The following is a 23556-nucleotide window of genomic DNA, read 5'->3' on the forward strand; positions in this document are numbered from 1 at the left end:
TCCAACCATGTCTTGCAAACAGTTGTTTCATATATTTTGTTTGGTGTTTTAGCTGTTTATTGTGGGATGGAAAGTTCATTCCTAGTTACACCATCATGGTCATTGGAAATTCTTTTGTATCTTTTTAAGACAATCATGGAGATAAAAAATAAAGTTTATATTTATTCCCCCCGCCCCGTCCCAGCAATTTGGGCCTTATGAAATAAACCAGCAGTACCTACCTACAGAGTTTCAACAATTTCATCTACATTTTCCCATTTGTATCATAATAATATTTGAGGTAACAGTTTATGTGGTTCACCAATAATACAATAATGAACAAAACAATATAGAATTACATGATATTTTAAGCAAATAAAATAGCATTTTCATTATATTCAAGCTCATGAGTGAACTTTTCAAAAAAGTATGTAAGTTTAAGTGATAGCTTCATAAAGAGTTGGGCTCGTGATTGTAGCTATAACTACTAGTTTTAATCATCTTATTTTCTGACCAAATACGAAGTAACATGAACAGGCTAATGAATGATGAGTAGTCAAAGATAATCTGTAATGAACTAATAAAATGCCTGGCAGTGGTCCTGTAAATTTATATTAAAATATTCATGGTTTTGTTGTATACCTCTGTCTTCCTCTTGATAGTTTTAAGAGAAAAAACAAACAAAAAACAAAATGTCATGTTATTTCATGTAACAGTTGTACATTCTTAGGCTATTCTTAGCATGTTTATTAATCTTTGATTTTTTTTTTCCCCAGATTGTCAGTATTTAAAAAGACCACATCATGCGTGAGTACAAGCTAGTGGTCCTTGGTTCAGGAGGCGTGGGGAAGTCTGCTCTGGTAAGTTAGCCACCTAACTATAATTAATTAATATAATACAAGAAGAACGGTGATATTTTCTTGCTTTACAACTTCTAGTGGCTCAAGAGAAAAGGTGGCAGTATGTTTTATATGCCTAATACCTGGCCTACCAGGGTACAAGGACTCATTCAGTAACCATGAATGTGTAGTTTTATAATGGTGGCTCATTCATTCTTTCATTTATCAAATATTTATTGGCTACCTATTTTATGTTAAGCACTAGTGTTTGTGATTCAAAGAGGAATAAAAATTGTTTTCATTGTTAAGGAACTTACATTCTAGTGTGGGAGACTGATTATTACGAGTACCAGTGGAGTAAATCCTACCCTACCCCCATCCCAGACTTAAGTGGAATAAAGGTCATTTTTTTGTACACATGCTGTATTTATTTAGGAAGTGTTCATTGAGCTTCTATAACGTCAGACTCTAAAGTTACAACAGTGAACAAAAACAGTCACAGTCTCCCTCACAGAGCTTACATTATAGTGGAGGAGATGTAATAGATGCACAATTAATCAAGGAACTACTTGATTATAATTGTGAGAGAGATACTTTGAAAGAAAAGTATATATTGTTAAGAGACCTCTATGACAAGGGAACCTAAATTAGCATTTGAACAACTGAGAAGGGTCACAGTTGCTGGGATAGGAGTGAACCGGGAAGAAAGTAGAGGGAAATGAGGTGAGAGATAAGCAGGGGCCAGATCATGACTTGAAGACCATGTAAGAACTTGGAATTTATTCCTAATGACAATGAGAAGCTGTTGAAGGTAGGGTTTTTGGAGGGTGGTGGTGGTGACAGAATTGGATATATGTTTTAAAGAGAGCACTTTGTTCTATCAAGAGTAATTTAGAAGACAGGCAGAGAAGATGTGGGAAACAAGTTGGGAGTTAATGCAATACACCACATTATTGTTTGTGGAAGCTTATATTAGCAGTGAAGAAGAAAAAAGTAGATGTTTTGAGAGTTAAATAGGAGGTAGAATTGACAATTAGTGCTAGATTGATATGGGGACTAGGAGAGAAGGAGCTGTCGAGGGTGACTCCCAAATTTCACAGTCAAGCTACTGATTTTATGAATGGACCATTAAAGAAGTAGAAGGAAAGCACTGGAGAATGAGCAGATTTGAGAGTGAAAATCAAGAGTCATGTCAAATGTCATGTGCTTGTGAGATGTTCAAGTAAATACATCAAATAACATCACATCCTCAAGACAATAGCTTAAAAGAGAGACTTGTGGTATGATTTGGGTTGCCATGAATATATCTATGGTATTTATTTTATGGGAATTATGTTACTGTTAGGAGTGTAATTTAGTACCTCTGTGGTGAATGTTTGCGAGTATCTGTTATTTTATTATTTTTTTAATTTTTAAAAATTTTTTAACATCTTTATTAAAGTATAATTGCTTTACAATGGTGTGTCAGTTTCTGCTTTATAACAAAGTGAATCAGTTATACATATACATATGTCCCCATATCTCTTCCCTCTTGGTATCCGTTATTTTAAATGCATGTAACTTTCAATTCAGCAAGTCCCTTTCTGGAAATGTATCCCACACATAAGTTCACATATACAAAATGACATGGTCAAGGCTGTCTATTACAACATTCTTTACAGTGGCAAGAGTTTGGAAACAACCTAAATGTCTACCAGTAGGGGCTAAATAAGTTTTTAATATGTATTTTGAGTAGCATCCTATAAACCATTAAAAAGAATGCAGCAGCTCTGTATATACTGATAATTAATGATATCTAAGCTGTATTACTTAGGAGGAAAAAGATACTAAGCAGTGTAGAGTACCATATGTGTTTTATAAGAAAGGAAGAATGAGGGGGGAGATATTATAAAAGAACAGAGGCTATTTTTGCAAGGTTCAATAAGCTGCAGATAACATATCAATTACTTCCTTGGGAGTGGAATTGGAAAAGATGGTAAATAGAATTAGTTACCATTACATATGTTTTTGTGTCTTTTGCATTTTGTCCTACGTCCATGAATTACCTTTTTAAAATAAATAAATTAATTTAAAATCCATAGGAATTAATGAGGTTGTCTAGGGAGAGACTAGAGAGAGAAGAGAACTCAGGACTGGGCTCTGAGTACCTCTCAACATTTAAAGAGTAGGTAGGATTGGAGGATCCAGCATAGAAGAATGTATCTTGTACTTGAATGTACATAATGTACCTTTACTTGACTGCTCAGAAGTCATAGCATAGTAGCTGGATGTGATAAAAGCAGCTACAGTAAGGTGATGATGCCATAACCATCCTGGGGTGGGTTGAAGAGTAAATGAGAGCTGAGGAAATGGAACCACCATTATAGATAGCTGAAGAAGTTTACTATATTCAAATTAGTCTATTTAATTCAAGCTAAAATAGTGTATAAAATATTCCTCTGGCTAATTGAAGTGTGAATGACCTCAGTCCACATTCTTACCCTTGCTTTTAGGCAGTGATGTACCAGACACCGTTCTAAAGCTATCTAGGAAATATTTCACAACCATCTTCTGTACTTCTTTTCATTTACTGAATGGTAAAATACCTAGTTTCCCATCTTTGCTTATAGAAATTTTAGAGATAAAAGTAGATAATCTGAAAAAGATGAGTAGGTAATGTTTTCCTATGCAAAGAGTAAGGCTTTGGAATCAGGAAGGCATATGTTTGAATCTCAGCTGGCAAATCAGAAAAATAACTACTTCTGGGGTGAATATGAAATTTGAATGTGATTATAAATTTAATAAACTCAATAAATTTTAATTCCCTCTTCTGTTTTCCCCCACAATTAGAAAGACTGTTCAAGACTTTTTAAAATTTACAACCTTTTGTCTCTCTCCTTTGAGGGTATGAGATAAAACTTGCTATAGATACATAGAGGGGTAATAGGAGTTTAAATACTGATAAATTTTCACGTTTTAGTAAATTAGAATCCATGTCCTTATTTGTATCCTGGTAGTATTTTAAAACTTAATATAGTCATTATTTAACAGTGTAATGTCAGCAGCAGCATTGATGACAGTTTTTAACATGACCACCTCCTTTCATAAGTGTACTCTTAATTATGAATGTATCCTTATATTGAAAAATAATGACACTTCACATTTGCATGTTTACACAGAGTTTTCATATAATTACATTTAACCTTTACCACTTTGTGAAGTTAAGTAACATTTAAGAGGGGCTGATTTTTCTTTTAAGTCCTTAACTTTTGTCTGCTTTTTTTAAATTTCTAGACAGTTCAATTTGTTCAGGGAATTTTTGTTGAAAAATATGACCCAACGATAGAAGATTCCTACAGAAAGGTAAAATATGAAACTTGTATACACATGCTTACAAGTAGTTTCTTATGACTTTAAAACTTGATCCATGGAATTGCTTTTTTGAAAATAGTTTTGAGAAATGATACAGATGTTCTGTATTTGTTTTTAAAAGTTTCACCAAGACAAAATACTTTTCGTAGAACACTGCTTATTAGCTATAGAGAGCTCCATGTTCTGTTACTGATTAGTAATCTGTTCTTTAATGTACACATTTTCCTGGTGGGAATTCTTTTAATGTAGAAAAATTGCATATAAATAGGTATATTTTTGATTACTCTTTTTGTGAACTAAAATTAAGAACACTTTATGCTTGAAGTTATACAGTAACTGAAAGTTATTTTTGTTTAGTTGTATAATAACTTAAAAAATATTTCTCCTTTAAACTGTAAAAAGTTAAAGAGTTGGATTCTGTAACACTAGAACACCAAGAGTAAAATTGCTAACTGTGGACTTTGCATGATAATGCTGTGTTGATACAGGAAGGTTCATTGATTCTCACAAATGTACTGCTCTGATGCAGGATGCTGATAGTGGGGAAGGCTAGCAGGGAGCAGGAAAAGGGTGTATGGGAACTCTGTACTTTCTGCTCAGTGTTGCTGTGAACCAAAAGCTGCTTTCTAAAAAATAAAGCTTATTTAAAAGGAAAAAAAAATTTTAATAGTTGGTCTTGACAAAAAATACTATTTTATTTAACTATAAGACTAGCTAGAATTGTGGAGAATTTTCATGATTTTATTTCCCAAGTATGTTATGGGGGGGAAGAGACAGTGTTGTAAGAAAGCCTAGTAACCAACGATATACCCCACTGCCCCCCAAAAAGATTAACCTGCCTTTCAACAAATAAGAAAGGGTTGCTTTGGTAGCTGTTTTAGAATTTACCTTTAAATAGTGCTATAACTTTTGCTGAATTAAGTTCATCAAGCCTACTGGCAGAGCAGTTTCATTATCTGTAAATTGGAAACAAAATTGTGATATATATTGAGAAACTACAGACCTGATTCATTGTTCATTGAACATGCCCATTCACAGATTGTGCAGGTTGTTATCATATTTGTCCCGTAAGTGGTAGACAGTGAGTTTGTAGATCCACCTGTGGTGCTCCTCATCAATTCCTGATCTGACAAAGAAGCAGAGTTTAAAATAGTCCTTAAGTTAATATGTTTATTTTTAGAAGACCATGTTGCATTACTGAAATTTCCCCCAAATAAGTTGCTGGTTAAAGCTTTAACTACAAACGGAGATCTGTACCTTGAATGCTGAAGCACTTTTCTTAATCCCTTCTTTATTAAACATTTTCCTCACAGCTAATAGTTGATACTTTCTTTAGGACAACCTTCTCTTCTATAAAGCCCTGGGAAAGTAGAATTCAGTATATGAAATTTCACCTTATACCCACAGCTTTTCCAAAGAAGTACCTTTTTTTAAAGTCTTGAGAACTCTATAGGTTCAGTGTTATTGTGTTCCCTTTGTCTCTTAAGAATTGCCTTTGTATTAAATTTGGGCATATTTTAGTAAAACTTTGACAACTTGGATCTGGTAAGTTGGCAAAGTTTTCTTTACCCCCCAGATATTGGCTGTTTTGAGCTGCTTTTGTGCTTTGTTTTGAAGATAATATAAATATACATACTTTATACATTTTTTTTCCATTAGAACTATATCTGTTTGTTGCAGTTTTTCTTAAATTGCAGAATATGACCATTGGCTTCTAATAATAACAGCAATCATGATTCAGAGTTTGTAGTGGTCAGAAAAATATCTAAACTCAGGATTAACAGTCCTAGCTTCTGTATTATTAATAGAATGTGTTTGAGACCTCCTGTTCTTTACTGTAGTACCAACTTGGTCTCCACCAATACAGCAAACTGCTAGAGAAAGGCTTTGTAGTTGTTAATAAGGACTTTGAGTGAAGAGGTGGGAGGAAAACAGACTGACATTTTGATGTTACATTTTCATCCCCCTCCACCCCCCACCCCCCTGCCCTGACCCTAACAGCAAGTTGAAGTAGACTGCCAACAGTGTATGCTCGAAATCCTGGATACAGCAGGAACAGTAAGGATGTTTTCTCTTTTTTTGGCGGGGGTGGGGTGGGTGGACAGATTTTCATTTGTGAACAGTGTATGGTCACCTGAATGATTTCTGTGAGTAAAAGCATTTGTTCTGATTAAGAACGTTAAGTCTCTAAATGTAGGGCTTCCTAAATTTTCTTATGTGTGTGAAACTATCTATGATGTACTTAATGCCCACATATCACTATTAAATTGTATGTTGTGCTCACCTACAGAATCTGTGTGTTGAGTTTCTTTTCCCTGTATTGAGGTAAGGATTATGCTCTTAGTGCTTTAAACGAACAAACAAAAGGAAAGTATTTTAAACACAGAATTTTAGTTAAAATAGGTATTTCTCTGGGTTTAAATAAGACTAACTCTTGACACCATGGTCATTCATTTATTTAAACAACTTTTTTTGCTTTTTATTAGCATTTTAACATCTCAGGGGACTGGTGACAGATACGTGTGTTCTGACAAAAATCTTTAGGATTATTTTGATCCTCGTTTTTCACATGCTTAAATGAGTGTAATGACGTTTAGTACATTATAGGGTGCTTATAATGATCAAATGAGATAGTGATTATAAATCACTTGGCACAAAATGTCTTTTATATAGTATGAGCTCTATGTGTTTGCTTTTATTTTCATTGTCTTCATTTGTCCTCACCTTTTTAATTGTTTAATTAATTAATGATGGTTTTATTCTGCCACAATTATACTACCACAAAAAATGCACACATTAAATGATTTTCTTTTCTTTTTTTTTTCTCCATATACGTAGACTTTACCTATTAGGCAATTCCTAGCTTTAAAATGGATGGTATTCTTAAATGTTTTAAGTTGTTTTAAAATTCAGCACAAATATTCCCACTATAATTTTATAAATGGTAAGAAAGCTTCAGATCAAAAAAAAACTTAAGCAGACTGGAGCAATTAGAGTACAAATTATACCATATTTTTCTATTCTTTTGTGGGAAAATGGATCTTGATTCCAGCAGGAAGCTTTGGATCACTGGAACGCCTTCTTTCTTATATCAGCTGAATTGAGACCTCCCCCTCTTGCCACTTCGTCCAACCCCCAAATGTCCTAGCTTCCGAATCAGCAATAATTGTCCTTTGTTCCCAAAGACCCCAACAGTTAAAAAAAAAAAATACTTTCTATTTCTTCCTTTCACAGCCTCCACAAGTGTGAGGGCATTGTTTCTTCCTCCTCTTGTCCAAATTAAAATTTTCCCCTTCTGCAGAGATCTTCCGCTTGTGCTCCCAAATACCTTGTATTTCTACCATCCTAGCACTCAGCATGCTGTGTTGTAATTTTCTGTTTACTTCTCTGTCCCCAGTGCCTTGCATAACGTTTGGAAAGTAGTTGATGCTCTTTGATCTTGTTCTAGATCACTCCTTACTCCTTGAGGATTTTTGCTTACTTTCTCCAACACTGCTTTAGTCCGAATTCTTGGTGATTTTAGTATCCAAATAGAATCTTTACAGGTAATATAGATGATCCAGTAGCTTGGCCTCTCAGTTCCTTGACCTCCACCCTGCTTCAGTCATTCATGCCCGTGTTCTTTACCCTAGACTAATGATTACCAGTAACATAATACCATCTTAAATCTCATTTTCAAGTGTCCTACTCTCTACTAACCATCTCTTGTTTCTCCATCTCGCTTCCTTTCATACCTTTCAACCTGACTGTAATCTGCAGTCTGTTAAATCTAACATCTTTGATTTTCTATCATATCCTCAACCCCCTCTTTATACAGCTTCAAGTCCATGGTCTGTCATTCATAATCAATCCCTCGGATATATCCTCAACCTTCTTGACTTTTCAGCAACCTTTGACTCAGTAGATCATTATCCTTACCTGTAAAAATTTTATTCATTTGACTTCTAGGAAACAACACTTGCTTGCTTTTCTCCCTGTATGATTCGTTACTCCTAAGTCTCCTTTCCTGATTTGTCTTCATTTCCCCAACCTCTTAATGTTGGGAGGGCCTCAGGGTTCAGTACTTGGCCTTCTCTTTTCCAAAACCACTACCTTGGACATCACCTTTTGTAGCACCAAAATAATTAAAATCTGTATATAAAAAGGAACTATATGCAGTTTTTCTAAATCACACAGAAACAAATTAAAGTGGTTAAGATTTCCGTTCTAATTCTGTAGTTGTTTCTAGTCATGTACATAGGGGACAGGAACATTCATGTCAAATTTTCCAGAAACCGTGTATCACGTCTTATGTTTCCTGTCATGATAACATGTAATAAAGAATTCAGGGCTTCCCTGGTGGCGCAGTGGTTACGAATCTGCCTGCCAATGCAGGGGACACAGGTTTGAGCCCTGGTCCAGGAAGATCCCACATGCCGCGGAGCAACTAAGCCCGTGCACTACAACTACTGAGCCTGCTTGCTGGAGCCCGCGAGCCACAACTACTGAGCCTGCATACTGCAACTACTGAAGCCCGTGTGCCTAGAGCCCGTGCTCCGCAACAAGAGAAGCCACCGCAATAAGAAGCCCGCGCACCACAACAAAGAGTAGCCCCCGCTCGCCGCAACTAGAGAAAGCCCACATGCAGCAACGAAGACCCAACGCGGCCAAAAAATATTTATATATACATACATACATACATTAAAAAAAAAATTCAGTAGCTCACTTGTGATTATTCTGATTTAAATTGTTTCAATACATTTAAGAAGTCATATTTATAATTGCATATTTTTTATTATAGGAGCAATTTACAGCGATGAGAGATTTGTATATGAAGAATGGCCAAGGGTTTGCACTAGTATATTCTATTACAGCTCAGTCCACATTTAATGACTTACAAGACCTGAGGGAACAGATTTTACGGGTTAAGGACACAGAAGATGTAAGTATTTCTCTCTATATGTAGCATACTGCCATCTCTCTGTGGCCAAATAAAAAGTGTCCATTTTCTCTCTCAGTAGAGGATTTAGAGGGTGTTTACCATGCGCCTAAGAGCCCTGGTGACCAAAAACGTTTTTAAGCTTTCTAAATTTACCTACAGATAATATGCTGAGATGATTAGAAAAGAAGGACACGTATGTAAAGTTCTTCTTTCTCTACTGCACTTATGACCTACATAGTGCTATGTGGGTCATAAGTGGAGTGGAGAAAGAAGAATCAAAGAGTACTTGGTAGAAGAAGGGGGACTCCAGTTGGGCTTGGAAAGTTGGTAGTTATGTCAGAAACAGTGTTCAGAGAACATTATTAAGAACCGTAATGCTGTGTTCCTATTTCTAAAATTCTGTTGGTACAGTTTTTACTTAGTTTTTTCCTTTGAATTAATGTTAAAGATTTTAATTAACTTACATTTTTATATTGTTTTTGTTTTAGAATTCTTTTTTTAATGTTAATTTTTTATTGTGGTAAAATATACTGTTTTAGAATTCTTGTCTTATTTGATGAATAGCATCATTGTTGTTTTGCCTTTTTGCAAAGATTAAATGTATATTTTACGTTTGTTTGTCTCAGTTTTGAGCTACAGAAAGTTCCTTTTTCAAAAGTTGTATAAATTAGGATATAAAATTTCATTTGTACCTTCTTTTCTGTTTTTGTGTGTTCTCTCTCATTATTAATGGGAACATAGGCACCTGCTTAAGACCTCAACTTTGGGTAATACTGTAGGCGGGAGGAATTTGCACCATATGACTCATGACCAACCATAACCTAATGAATAGTTCTCTTTCTTCCCATGACTAATTCATCTAAGAGAGTTCTCTTTTCATAGGCAATTACATGCAAATCACTGAATTCTGGTAATGTTAATCTCTTTATCCCATGTAATAAACTAAAGATTGAGTTGTAGATGAAGACATAGCTACTCAGTGGCTGTATTTCTATTCTTTTCCTTAATATCTCACCTAAGCTAGTCTTCAGATCTAGATGTCAGTTGTAGAAGTAAAACTTATTAACGTGTTGGTCTTGCCGCTGCTATTGGCATTTTTTAGTCCTGTGAAATGAGGCACTTAAAATACACCAAGACAATGAGTATTGCAGGAGGTTCCTTTTCCTTCAGATTTTTCTACTTGGAATTCAGCCATTAGCATTAGTCCACCTGAGCATTTTGGGATTATAGTCTTAAAATAATTTAGCAGATCAGTGTTGTAGAATCTCGTCCATATTTTTTCTGTCTCTTCCCCCTCCATTTTCCCCCCAACGCACGTACGTACACCTTTTTTTAAGCACTTGATGAAGATTATAGTCCTAACTAACACATTTCAGTTGGTGGCTGGTAGTTGCTTACTTATAAAAGGCTGAGTAACAAGTATGTTAGGGCTTATTATATGATTTTTTCCTTCTCGCAGGTTCCAATGATTTTGGTTGGTAATAAATGTGACCTGGAAGATGAGCGAGTAGTTGGCAAAGAACAGGGTCAGAATTTAGCAAGACAGTGGTGTAACTGTGCCTTTTTAGAATCTTCTGCAAAGTCGAAGATCAACGTTAATGAGGTAAACTACAGCTGCTAGGCAGCACAAATAAGTGCCTTTTTAGTTTCCTTTCTTTCAAGTTAACAGCCAAAAACATTTTTTTAAAAAGAAAAAGTGGTGTTCTTTTAAGTAGTCTTTTGTCTATCAATTTATGGAAAACACTAAGTAATTCCTAGAAACCATATTCCTTCTCTTATATGAAATCACTTTGTTGGCTGTGATGAGGACACTTATATTTACCTTGCTGGCAAAGAGGTGGTTTAAGTTAAAGAATATGTTTTTTAAAGTCCTGCTAAGCCTCTAAATGATAAGCCAGAAAGTGGTGTGTGAAAATTGTCACATCACCCTTGTATTATAACAATTACCTATACAGATGTGTGTAAAAAGGTTGTAAAGTCAAGTAGAAAAATAAAAAAATAGAAGTAGTTACTGTAATGAACTTACGTTGTACAGAAAGATATCGTGGAATTTGGTGTTTTGAGTCCTGCTTCCCTTTGGTGCATGACTCAAAGGGAAGAATCTGTGTGAGTGTGGATGGATACAGAACTATAATTCACTCGGTCTTTTAGGCCTGATACAGCAGGTTGCACAAGGCTTTTTTTGTCCGTGACTTAACTACTCCACTATCCTGAGAACATAGCTGGGGACAGGAATGCTTAACAAGTAAGCTTGCCTGCCTGGATGTAAAGGGCCAATAGTTTACTGGATCCCTAAAAGATTAGTGCAATCCCCAACTGCGACCACTACATCCAAGCAAAATCTTAAGAGTTGGCTTCTTTCCTTTCCCAGAAGTACAGAAGTCTTCATTTGCCAGTGTGCTTGCCATTTGTAGCATCACAGATAATCAGTCAGAGTTCAGCACACTTACAACATAGATGAGAGTTAAGACTGGTTTAGGTTATCAGAGTCCTCTGGTGTGTTTTTGCTTATGATTCCTCTCTGGCCTTTGGTTCTTTTGGTCACTTTTCCTTCACTGATATTATGGTTGTAGACTATTATTTGACTTTTTAAATGACCAAATTACTTTAAACGTGTGGCACGAAGAAAATTTAAGGTTGTGGGACTTCACTGGTGGCGAGGTGGTTAAGAACCCGCCGGCCAATGCAGGGGACACGGGTTCGAGCCCCAGTCCGGGAAGATCCCACATGCCGCAGAGCAGCTGAGCCCACGCACCCACGCCCTAGAGCCCGTGCTCCACAGCAAAGAGAAGCCACTGTAATGAGAAGCCCGCGCACCACAATGAAGACCCAACGCAGCCATAAATAAACAAATAAGTTTTACAAATAATAAGTCAAAGCTTGTCTTTCAGGTAAAACCAGTTTTAATAAATAAAAATAAGAAATTCATAAATTTTATTTATTCAGCAAATATTCATTGTGTTCTTATGTTCCACTGTGTTAGGCACCAGGGTAACAGTCATTTAGACAGACACTATTCTTGCCCTCAAGAAGTTTACATCCTAATGGGGAACAAGTCCTGCTGAGATCTTCAACAACAGTTATTTGTAATTCACTGCCAAGTAAATGAAAGGAAGTATGAAATGCTTCCAGTTTCAGCTTTCTCTGTTGTGGAATTACAGTTTCATAGATGTTATCCTGAAAAACATGGCTGATCATAAAATGTTGATTTTTGGTTTAGTCTCCCCCATACCACCACCAAAAAAGAAAAGAGAGAGAACTTTAAGGTAAAACACATAAACACATGAGGTAAAACAATGAGCTTGGCTAGGGGAGTAGTAGTGCACGGTCACCATCTGCAGGATGATTGGCCTTAGAGATATAGTTCCTGCTGTCCTGTGATCACCCTCACTGGTACTCGACCACCAAGTTCATAGGGCTCGGCTGAGGTTGAGTTGGGCCAGGGTCCAGTGAGCACAGTGGACCGGAGGTATTCCTTACCTTTCAAGCATTACCTGTTTGTGGGAACTTACATGCTACTAGATCTCCCTCCTCTGGGTTTCAGTTTCCCATGCAGCAGAGGTACTTTTTCACAGTAGCCTCGTTGAAATCAACCATTGACATGAAGGTTTATAAAACAAAAATAGAAAAAAAATACAACAAAATGAAATACATTAGCTTCTTAAGGTTCTTTACTCTTTTGGAAAAGATACAAACTTTATGCTAGAAATTCTTGAGAGTGTAATAATTTCTTTCTTTTAATATTTCTCTCTTGATAGCCTAATAATCCAACTGTGGAGTTTTGGGGGTAGTTAATAGTTCCTCAGACAGCTAATGCCTTGAAAATATGTGTGTGATTTCTGAGTGCCTGAAGATAGAGAGATCATACTTTCACATGATTGAACTCTTGGACTCAAGTTTGAAATCATACAGGGACATCCTGCTTAACTAAATTGCCCTCTAATTCTCTACTATCTATATCAGAGAATATATAATTTTTTAAAAAAAACTCTTGGGACTTCGCTGGAGGTCCAGTGGGTAAGACTCCATTCTCCCAATGCAGGGGGCCCAGGTTTGATTCCTGGTCGGGGAACTAGATCCCGCATGCACGCCGCAAGAAAGAAGTCCGCATGCCTCAACTTAAAAAAAAGGTCCCACATGCTGCAACGAAGATCCCACGTGCCACAGCTAAGACACGGCACAGCCAAAATAAATAAATAAGTAAAAATAAATATATTTTTTTAAAACTCATCATTTTTGTTGTGTTTTGAAAGTAGTACATAGTTGTATCAGAATCACATCAGTCTTAATCAAGAATTAATTGTTCTTTGCTGATGCTGGAATAATAATTGGAATCAAAACATCCCGATTAAGGAATGATAGAGGGATTGAGAAATTATTCTGTGTTCCCTTTAGATTTTTCTGTAGTTCAGAAGGATGAGGAAGAACCTAGACTGAGGGCTTTCACCATATCTAACCAAATAACTATAGTTCGAACTTGCCCTCATCACTGCTGCTGTGAGGTAGGCACCGTTTGCCAAGGAAATCCTTAAGGGTAATACCACAAAACCAGTTACCATTTTGTTTAGTACCAGAAACCCATGGCTACCATGAAGAAACATGCTGTTTTGATTAATTTACTATTTTAGTTTATCCTTTTGTTATTTTTCACTTATAGATTATGCACTGAGGCTGGGGAACTAATGAGATTTTGTTTATGGCTTATGAACATTAAGTTCTTGAAGGGCTTTGGAGCTGTGAAACAGAAACTACCATTTTGTTCATAAACTCTTATGTTTTCAACTTTCTTAGAAATAAGATAATAGAATTAAATGGTTGAAAGAAAATGGGAGTGTGGGTAGGATGGACCAGAAAGAAAAGAATATAAATGAATCAATAGCTTTGGGATAAATCTGTTTATCCCAAAGGGGGGTAAATGAAGGGGTCCCCCCTTCAACAGTTAATTTAGGCTTGTAATCTTAGGACCATTATTTTTTAAATTGAAGTATAGTTTGCTGTACAATATTATATGTTATAGGTGTACAGTGTAGTGATTCATAATTTTTAAAGGTTTTACTCCATTTATAGTTATTATAAAATATTGGCTATATTCCCCATGTTGTACAATATATCGTTGTAGCTTATTTTATACCTAATAGTTGGTACCTCTTAACCCCTACCCCTATATTGCCCCTCCCCCCTTCCTCTCCCCACTGGTAACCACTAGTTTGTTCTCTGTATCTGTGAGTCTGCTTCTTTTTTGTTATATTCACTAGTTTGTTGTATTTTTTAGATTGCACATATAAATGATATCACACAATATTTGTCTTTGACTTATTTCACTTAGCATAATGCCTTCTAAGTCCATCCATGTTGCTGCAAATGGCAAAATTTCGTTCTTTATAGCAGAGTAGTATTCCATTGTATATATACACCACATCTTCTTTATTCATTCATCTGTTGATGGACACTTCCATATCTTGGCAGTTGCAAATAATGCTGCTATGAACATTGGGGTGCATGTATCTTTTTAAAAAATATTTATTTATTTACTTCTTTACTTACTTACTTACTTACTTACTTTGGCTGCACCAGGTCTTAGTTATGGCACTAGGGATCTTTTTTTTTTAGTTGCGTCATGCGGACCTCTTAGTTGCAGCATGCATGTGGGATCTAGTTCCTGACTAGGGATCGAACCCGGGCCCCCTGAATTGGGAGCATGGAGTGTTACCCACTGGACCACCAGAGAAGTCCCATGGGGTGCATGTATCTTTTCAAATTAGTGTTTTTGGGTATTTTTGGATATATACCCAGGAGTGGAATTGCTGGGTCATATGGTAGCTCTGTTTTTTGTTTTCTTGAGAAACCTCCATACTGTTTTCCACAGTGGCTGCACCAATTTACATTCCCACCAACAGTGTAGGAGGGTTCCCTTTTCTTCACATCTTCATCAACATTTGTTATTTGTGTTCTTTTTGATAATTGCCATTCTAACAGGTGTGAGGTGATATCTCATTGTGGTTTTGATTTGCATTTCCCTGATGATGAGCGATGTTGAGCATCTTTTTATGTGCCTGTTGGCCATCTGCATTTCTTCTTTGGAAAAATGTACATTTGGCAAAATATTACTAACTGGTGAATATGGGTGAAGAAAATACATAAGTTCTTGGTACCTGCAACTTTTCTGTAAGTTTGAACTTTTTAAAAAATAAAGCAAGTATAAAGATATAAGTGAAGCATTAACTATTCTCTTAATAATTAGGTTTTTGAAGCATCAAAGATTCCACTTCACTATCTTGTTTTTTTAACTACTAATTCTTTTTACTAATTTGTTATTGAATATCTCTAAGAGCAAGTGTATTTCCCTCATTGTAAGTAGGTAAGTTGTGCTTTACCCTGACTGAAAATCAGCTGAGGCTTCTTAGAAACCTGCTGTTAAAACAAAGCAGCAAAATAGAGATCCAAGAGCAGAATAGTATTTCACAGAATCAAGATTGTTTTGTGGAACAAGGTCTCAAATATTGGTTAAATAAGTACTTTTTCTTGTTTTTATTTAGATATTTTATGACCTGGTCAGACAGATAAATAGAAAAACACCAGTGGAAAAGAAGAAGCCTAAAAAGAAATCATGTCTGCTGCTTTAGACCCACAATAAGCAGCAGCTCTGAGCCAGGTAAGATGCTAAAAGCAGAGCAGATACCTTTCTCATCCTCTTATTTGGGGCTTTCCCCAACATTAACCACTTCCCATTTCACCTCTTAGGGTATTTCCAGGCTTCTGTAATTTGTAAGTGTTTTATGTAACTTATAGATACGTTCATATACTGGATAATTTGTCTTTTTCTCCATGAGATTCTAAGCTGTCTGAGGGAGGGCAAGGATCATGTCTGTTTTACTCACCAGTACATCCCCAGTGCCTGGTACAGAATGGGTGTTCAAACAATAGTGGTTCAATGAATAGAAAGCCTTCCAAGGTCACACTGAAGTTCAAGCTGAATTGAAGTGGAACAGTGGTTTATCTGAAAATAAAAAAAATTTTTGATGAAATATTTCAAAGTGAGCACACATATATATCAGTAATAGTCATTCCTCCTCAGATGTAATCCCAGCCCTGATTCCTGACACAATGGATTAGTTTTGCCTCTCTTTGAACTTAACAGAAACAAAAACACTTAATGTGTTATTTTATGTGTGGCTTCTTTCACTCAAAAATGTTTTTGATAATAATCCTTGTTGCATACAGCAGTAGTTTATTTTTATTGTATGACTATACTAGCAATATATTTATGTATTCTGCTGTTGATGGACATTTGGGTTCTTTCCAGGAACAAGTATGGTGCCTGTGCACTTTCTATTTTTTCTTTTTCTTTTTTTTTTTTTTTGAGATGGTCATATGGTTTTTATTCTTCAATTTGTTAATATGGTGTATCACACTGATTGATTTGCATATATTGAAGAATCTTTGCATCCCTGGGATAAATCCCACTTGATCCTGGTGTATGATCCTTTTAATGTGCTGTTGGATTCTGTTTGCTAGTATTTTGTTGAGGATCTTTGCATCTATATTCATCAGTGATATTGGTCTGTAATTTTCTCTTTTTGTAGTATCTTTGTCTGGTTTTGGTATCAGGGTGATGGTGGCCTCATAGAATGAGTTTGGGAGTGTGCCTTCCTCTGCAATGTTTTGGGAGAGTTTGAGAAGGATGGGTGTTAGCTCTTCTTTAAATGTTTGATAGAATTCACCTGTGAAGCCATCTGGTCCTGAGCTTTTGTTTGTTGGAATTTTTTTTTTTTTTTTTTTTTTGCACGGTACGCGGGCCTCTCACTGTTGTGGCTTCTCCCATTGCGGAGCACAGGCTCCGGATGTGCAGGCTCAGCAGCCATGGCTCATGGGCCTAGCCGCTCCACGGCATGTGGGATCTTCCCGGACCGGGGCACGAACCCGTGTCCCCTGCATCGGCAGGCGGACTCTCAACCACTGCGCCACCAGGGAAGCCCTTGTTGGAATATTTTTAATCACAGTTTCAATTTCACTACTTGTGATTGGTCTGTTCATATTTTCTATTGCTTTCTAAGAATTTGTCCATTTCTTCCAGGTTGTCCATTTTATTGGCATAGAGTTGCTTGTAGTAAGTAGTCCCTTAGGATGCTTTGTATTTCTGTGGTGTCTGTTGTAACTTCTTTTTCATTTCTAATTTTATTGACTTGAGTCCTCTCCCTCTTTTTCTTGATGAGTCTGGCTAATGGCTTATCAATTTTGTTTATCTTCTCAGAGAACCAGCTTTTAGTTTTATTGATCTTTGCTATTTTTTTCTTTGTTTCTATTTCATTTATTTCTGCTCTGAATCTTTGTGATTTCTTTCCTTCTGCTAACTTTGGGTTCTGTTTGTTCTTCTTTCTCTAGTTCCTTTAGATGTAAGGTTAGATAGGTGTAAGGTAAGATTGTTTATTTGAGACTCCTCTTGTTTCTTGAGGTAGGCTTGTATAGCTATAAACTTCCCTCTTAGAACTGCTTTTGCTGCATCCCATAGGTTTTGGATCGTCGTATTTTCATTATCATTTGTTTCTAGGTATTTTTTGATTTCCTCTTTGATTTCTTCAGTGAACTCTTGGTTATTTAGTAATGTATTGTTTGGCCTCCGTGTGTTTGTATTTTTTACGTTTTTTTCCCTGTAATTGATTTCTAACCTCATAGTGTTGTGGTCAGAAAAGATGCTTGATATGATTTCAGTTTTCTTAAATTTACTGAGGCTTGATTTTGTGAGCCAAGATGTGATCTATCCTGGAGAGTGTTCCATGCACACTTGAGAAGAAAGTGTAATCTGCTGTTTTGGGATGGACTGTCCTATAAATATCAATTAAATCTCTATGGTCTGTTGTGTCATTCAAAGCTTCTGTTTCCTTATTAATTTTCTGTTTGAATGATCTGTCCATTGGTGTGAGGTGTTAAAGTCCCCCACTATTACTGTGTTACTGTCAATTTCCTCTTTTATAGCTGTTAGCAGTTGCCTTATGTATTGAGGTGCTCTATGTTGGGTGCATATATATTTATAATTGTTATAGATTCTTCTTAGACTGATCCCTTGATCATAATGTAGTGTCCTTCCTTGTCTCTTGTAACATTCTTTATTTTAAAGTCTATTTTATCTGACAATGAGTGTTGCTACTCCAGCTTTCTTTTGATTTCCATTTGCATGGAATATCTTTTTCCATCCCCTCACTTTCAGTCCCTAGGTCTGAAGTGGGTCTCTTGTAGACAGCATATATATGGGTCTTGTTTTTGTATCCATTCAGCAAGCTTGTGTCTTTTGGCTGGAGCATTTAATCCATTCACGTTTAAGGTAATTATCAATATGTATGTTCCTATGACCATTTTCTTAATTGTTTTGGGTTTGTTTTTGTAGGTCCTTTTCTTCTCTTGTGTTTCCCACTTACCGAAGTTCCTTTAGCATTTGTTGTAGAGCTGGTTTGGTGGTGCTGAATTCTCTTAGCTTTTGCTTGTCTGTAAATCTTTTGATTTCTCTGTCGAATTTGAATGAGATCCTTGCCGGGTAGAGTAATCTTGGTTGTAGGTTCTTCCCTTTCATCACTTTAAGTATATCATGCCACTCCCTTCTGGCTTGTAGAGTTTCTGCTGAGAAATCAGCTGTGAACTTTATGGGAGTTCCCTTGTATATTATTTGTCATTGTTTCCCTGCTGCTTTCAATAATTTTTCTTTGTCTTTAATTTTTGCCAATTTGATTACTGTGTGTCTCGGCATGTTTCTCCTTGGGTTTATCCTGTATGGGAGTCACTGTGCTTTCTGGACTTGGTTGGCTATTTCCTTTCCCATGTTAGGGAAGTTTTTGACTATAATCTCTTCAAATATTTTCTCTGGTCCTTTCTCTCTCTCTTCTCCTTCTGGGACCCCTCCCTATAAAGCGAATGTTGTTGCATTTAATGTTGTCCCAGAGGTCTCTTAGGTTGTCTTCATTTCTTTTCATTCTTTTTTCTTTATTCTGTTCCACAGCAGTGAATTCCACCATTCTGTCTTCCAGGCACTTACCGTTCTTCTGCCTCAGTTATTGATTCCTTCTAGTGTAGTTTTCGTTTCAGTTATTGTATTGTTCATCTCTGTTTGTTTGTTCTTTAATTCTTCTAGGTCTTTGTTAAACATTTCTTGCATCTTCTCGATCTTTGCCTTCGTTCTTTTTCCGAGGTCCTGGATCATCTTCACTATCATTATTCTGAATTCTTTTTCTGGAAGGTTGCCTATCTCCACTTCATTTAGTTGTTTTTCTGGGGTTTTATCTTGTTCCTTCATCCGGTACATAGCCCTCTGCCTATTCATCCTGTCTATCTTTCTGTGAATGTGGTTTTTGTTCCACAGGCTTCAGGGTTGTAGTTCTTCTTGCTTCTGCTGTCTGCCCTGTGGTAGATGAAGCTGTCCTGTGCACTTTCTTGTACAAGTCTTTATGTACATGTGCATGCATTTCTGTTTGGTGTGTGTGTGTGTGTGTGTATGAATGAAATGGCCAGACTATACACTATATATGTGGTAGCTTTGGTGGATACTGCTAAGAAATTTTTCCAAGTAGTTGTACCAGTTTACACACCTACTAGCAGTTTACGAGTTCCACGTCCTCCCCAGATTTGGTATTGTCAGTCTTTGTAACTTGAGACATTCTGCTGGATGTGTGTTGGTATGTCAGTGTAATTTTAGAAGTCATTTCCTCTCAGGTGTGGGTTGACTTCTTTCAAATGTTTCTTCTGTAGGTCTGTAGGTAGTAGTCAACTTTAAGTACCACTTAAGTTTTCATTAAGTGAACCCATTGGAGAGAAATTAGTGGCTGCATTGAAGCTGCCTATCACGTAAGCAACCAGGCCATGTGGGACCATTTGTTTTCCTTTAATTATATATTTAAATCCCCTGAACAGTTTTTACTTATGTTCATCAACTCTGTAAACATTACCATAAAAGAATACTTCCATGGAGTGGATTTATGATGTAATTTGATGCTAGTTATGGGACTGTTACTAAACTGGGTCCGCTTAGTGGAAAGTTGGTTGTGCTAAAACGCTTGTAAGTCTCTTGGGTCTGTTTAGTAGATTACATCTTCTGGAGCATCAAATTAACTAATATGTGCTTCCTCAGAGATATGAATGAAACTCTCTTAGGGGAAACAACTGAGTAATTGTACCCGTTTTTGAAATGAAGTAGAGGGAAAATAGACAGAGAGGAGTAAAGGTCACAGATTGCCTCTGGATAGTGAGATTTTGGAAAAACAGCTTCTGGCCAAATGCTTGCTTAGGCTTTTAGTGAAATCTTGAGTCAGTAACTATAAATCATCAGCTCCTTGAAGGTGATTATTGTTAAAGTTGATAGTATTTGTGTTTCTTTAGGTAAGGGTACAAAGGTAGAAAAAAATGAGAACTCCAGTTCCTGTTCTGAAATGTATTTAACTCTTCTACAGTTAGTTGTCTGGCTTTTTTTTTTTTTTTTTGGCTGCTTTGGTTCTTCGTTGCTGTGCATGGGCTTTCTCTACTTGCAGCGAGTGGGGGCTACTCTTCATTGCGGTGTGCGGGCTTCTCGTTGTGGTGGCTTCTCTTGTTGTGGAGCATGGGCTCTGGGCGTGTGGGCTTCAGTAGTTGTGGCACATGGGCTCAGTAGTTGTGGCTTGCAGGCTCTAGAGTGCGGGGCTCAGTAGTTGTGGCGCACAGGCTTCGTTGCTCCATGGCATGTAGGATCTTCCCGGACCAGGGCTTGAACCCGTGTCCCCTGCATCGGCAGGCAGATTCTTAACCACTGCACTACCAGGGAAGCCCCTGACTGGCTCATTTTTATCATTATCTTAGCTGACCTTCGTTTAATGTCCAGTTCTCAGAAAATGTCCTTTTAGCTTATGTCTAAAGGAAGAGGTGCCATCTCCTGGCCTGTTGGGAAAATTCATTCACGTACACCCTACAGTGTCCTACTATGAGTTTTACCTTAGAGGAAAGGAATCTTGACCTAAATCTAGAAATAAGACTTTCATCCTGGTTGCATAAATTCTTAGGCTCTGATAGATAATTCAGCTTACAATATATTTAATGTTACCTGAGATCTCTGTGCATATTTTTGATAATACCAAATAATAGGTCACTTAGTAATCAGAATACTTTGCAGAGCATTTTGCTGAGATTATAGACTTGAAGTGCCACGTTGATCCCATTTAAGAAGTACTGAGATATGGAATAAATTTAAATAGCCACTATAAATGTTTTTAGTAAGAGTATGTGAACCTTAAGGGCAGCTTACCTAGGCCTAGCCATTAGGCAAAATCATACTGAAGCGTGTTAGTCTCTTTCTAATATGTCCTACTTTTGAAAACTGAGGAAAGAAATTCATCTTCAGGAAATTATTCCTTTAACCTAATTCTTTTCTGCTGAGCAGTAAACCTAACTTTGAGACTTCTGCCCTTGAAAATGGGCATCAGCTCTTTCTGTATCATTTCTTCTTGTCCTAGCCTGAATTGGAATAGGTAACCCTAATATAAATAATCATAAAATGGTTGAATGAAGAATTTCCATTGGGAAGTTGATGCAGGCATGAGTTGTTTCCTTAGTGGAAAAGGAACCTTTAAAAATAAGATGATAATGGGGTAGAAATGAAATAATCACTGTTTTCCTCTTTACAGACAGGACTGCCAGATATATTGTGAAACACTAAGTGCAATAAAACTATTTTTTAAACATTTTTAAAGGGAGTTTAAAATAGCCTTGTTACTATATATGTTTAATATAATTTAGTTATCTAATAATGATCAGCCAAAATCATTATTTCTCTCTGTATTATTAGATATCTACTTATTTACTATCATCTTCTGACATCAAGGTTAACCATATATATCAGTATATATATATATCTGTATCTGTTCAATGTTCTAGATTACAGGAATGAAGAACTGTTGCCTAATTGGAAAGTGCCAGCATTCCAGACTTCAAAAAATAAATCTGAAGAGGCTTCTCCTGTTTTATATATTATGTGAAGAATTTAGATCTTATATTGGTTTGCACAAGTTCCCTGGAGAAAAGAATTGCTCTGTGTATATCTCTTGGAAAATAAGACAATAGTATTTCTCCTTTGCAATAGCAGTTATAACAGATGTGAAAATAAATATACTTGACTCTAATATGATTATACAAAAGAGCATGGATGCATTTCAAATGTTAGATATTGCTACTATAATCAAATGATTTCATATTGACCTTTTTATCATGTTTCCTCCCTGTCAAGCACTAAAAAGTTGAACCATTATACTTTATATCTGTAATGATATAGATTATGAAAATTTCCCCTCAGACTCATTGCAGCAGATAACTTTTTTGAGTCATTGACTTCATTTTATATTTAAAAAATTATGAAATATCATTCTGTCATTATATTCTAATTAAAATTGTTTGTGCATAATGCTTTGGAAAAATGGGTCTTTTATAGAGAAAAAAACTGGGATAACTGATTTCTATGGCTTTCAAAGCTAAAATATATAATATACTAAACCACATCTAATATTGCTTCTTGTGTTTTACTGTCAGATTAAATTACAGCTTTTATGGATGATTAAATTTTAGTACATTTTCATTTGGTTTGTGTGTTTTTGTTATTGTTTATAGATTTAAGGCCTTTATTTTATAATGATCACATTGTTTTAAATGCAGCAGTAGCTCCTTCCTGGCTGGTACCTGCAGAACACTTGGCTTTAAACCCCTAAGTAAATGGTGATTTCTCTACAAACAGACCTCGCACTTTCTGTTCTATATATATTTATTCCTATTATACAGTAAAATACATCAGACTACATACAATAGTTTTGTATATTCTCTCTTGATCTTAAAGATTGTATCTTATTGAATAAAATATCCCACTGTGTATTATTTTTATATGTAAAAAGATAAGTTTAATACTGTATCAGGGTTTAACTTTTACTACTTCAAATCTTCCACAGGTTGTAATTTCAAGGGAGTCATTTTGCCATTGTTAATTTGTTGAGTATAAGTCCACCAATGAAATGTTATGTAAATATTTTCAAGTTTGCTTTATAATAGATCGAAGAATCTAAGAGAAGTGGGTAAAAGTGAAAAAGCATATAAAGGATGTGTCAGTTGCTTTTTCTTCAACTGTATATGAAGTAGTATAGTGGTAGTCATATGGAAAAGATTGCTAAGTTAAATTTTTAGCTGGCTATATAGTGGTGCTTTTCCTTTCCTTCCCAGTTTTTTTTTTTTCTGTTTTTTACAAAAAGTGGGGCTTAAGTAGGACATGGACCTAGGGTGATATGACTTATGTACACCATAGAGGTAGAGCGAAACAGCTTGTTAGCCACTTAAGTGCTAGAGAAGGAAATAAACAAGCTTAGGAAACCCTGTGCCTTGTCCCTGAATGTTGAGGAGGAAACCAGTCCTAGAAAGTCTAAATCATTGCTCAGGGATCTAGATGCTGTCTCGTTGCAACTAGGTGTGAAGTAGTGT

General features: G+C 36.1%; 1 protein-coding gene across 1 annotated transcript; it reads left to right on the forward strand.

Moving 5' to 3' along the window:
* The first annotated feature begins 754 nt into the window (after positions 1–754).
* RAP1A (RAP1A, member of RAS oncogene family) lies at positions 755–22653 on the forward strand. Its single transcript, XM_065878345.1, has 7 exons — positions 755–839; positions 4092–4160; positions 6171–6227; positions 8950–9090; positions 10550–10693; positions 15627–15742; positions 21976–22653. The coding sequence occupies exons 1-6, from the start codon at positions 783–785 to the stop codon at positions 15711–15713; spliced, it is 555 nt and encodes a 184-aa protein (XP_065734417.1). The 5' UTR covers positions 755–782; the 3' UTR covers positions 15714–15742; positions 21976–22653.
* The last annotated feature ends 903 nt before the right edge of the window (positions 22654–23556 follow it).

Source organism: Phocoena phocoena, chromosome 1, assembly GCF_963924675.1.
Source record: "Phocoena phocoena chromosome 1, mPhoPho1.1, whole genome shotgun sequence".
Lineage (NCBI taxonomy): Eukaryota > Metazoa > Chordata > Mammalia > Artiodactyla > Phocoenidae > Phocoena > Phocoena phocoena.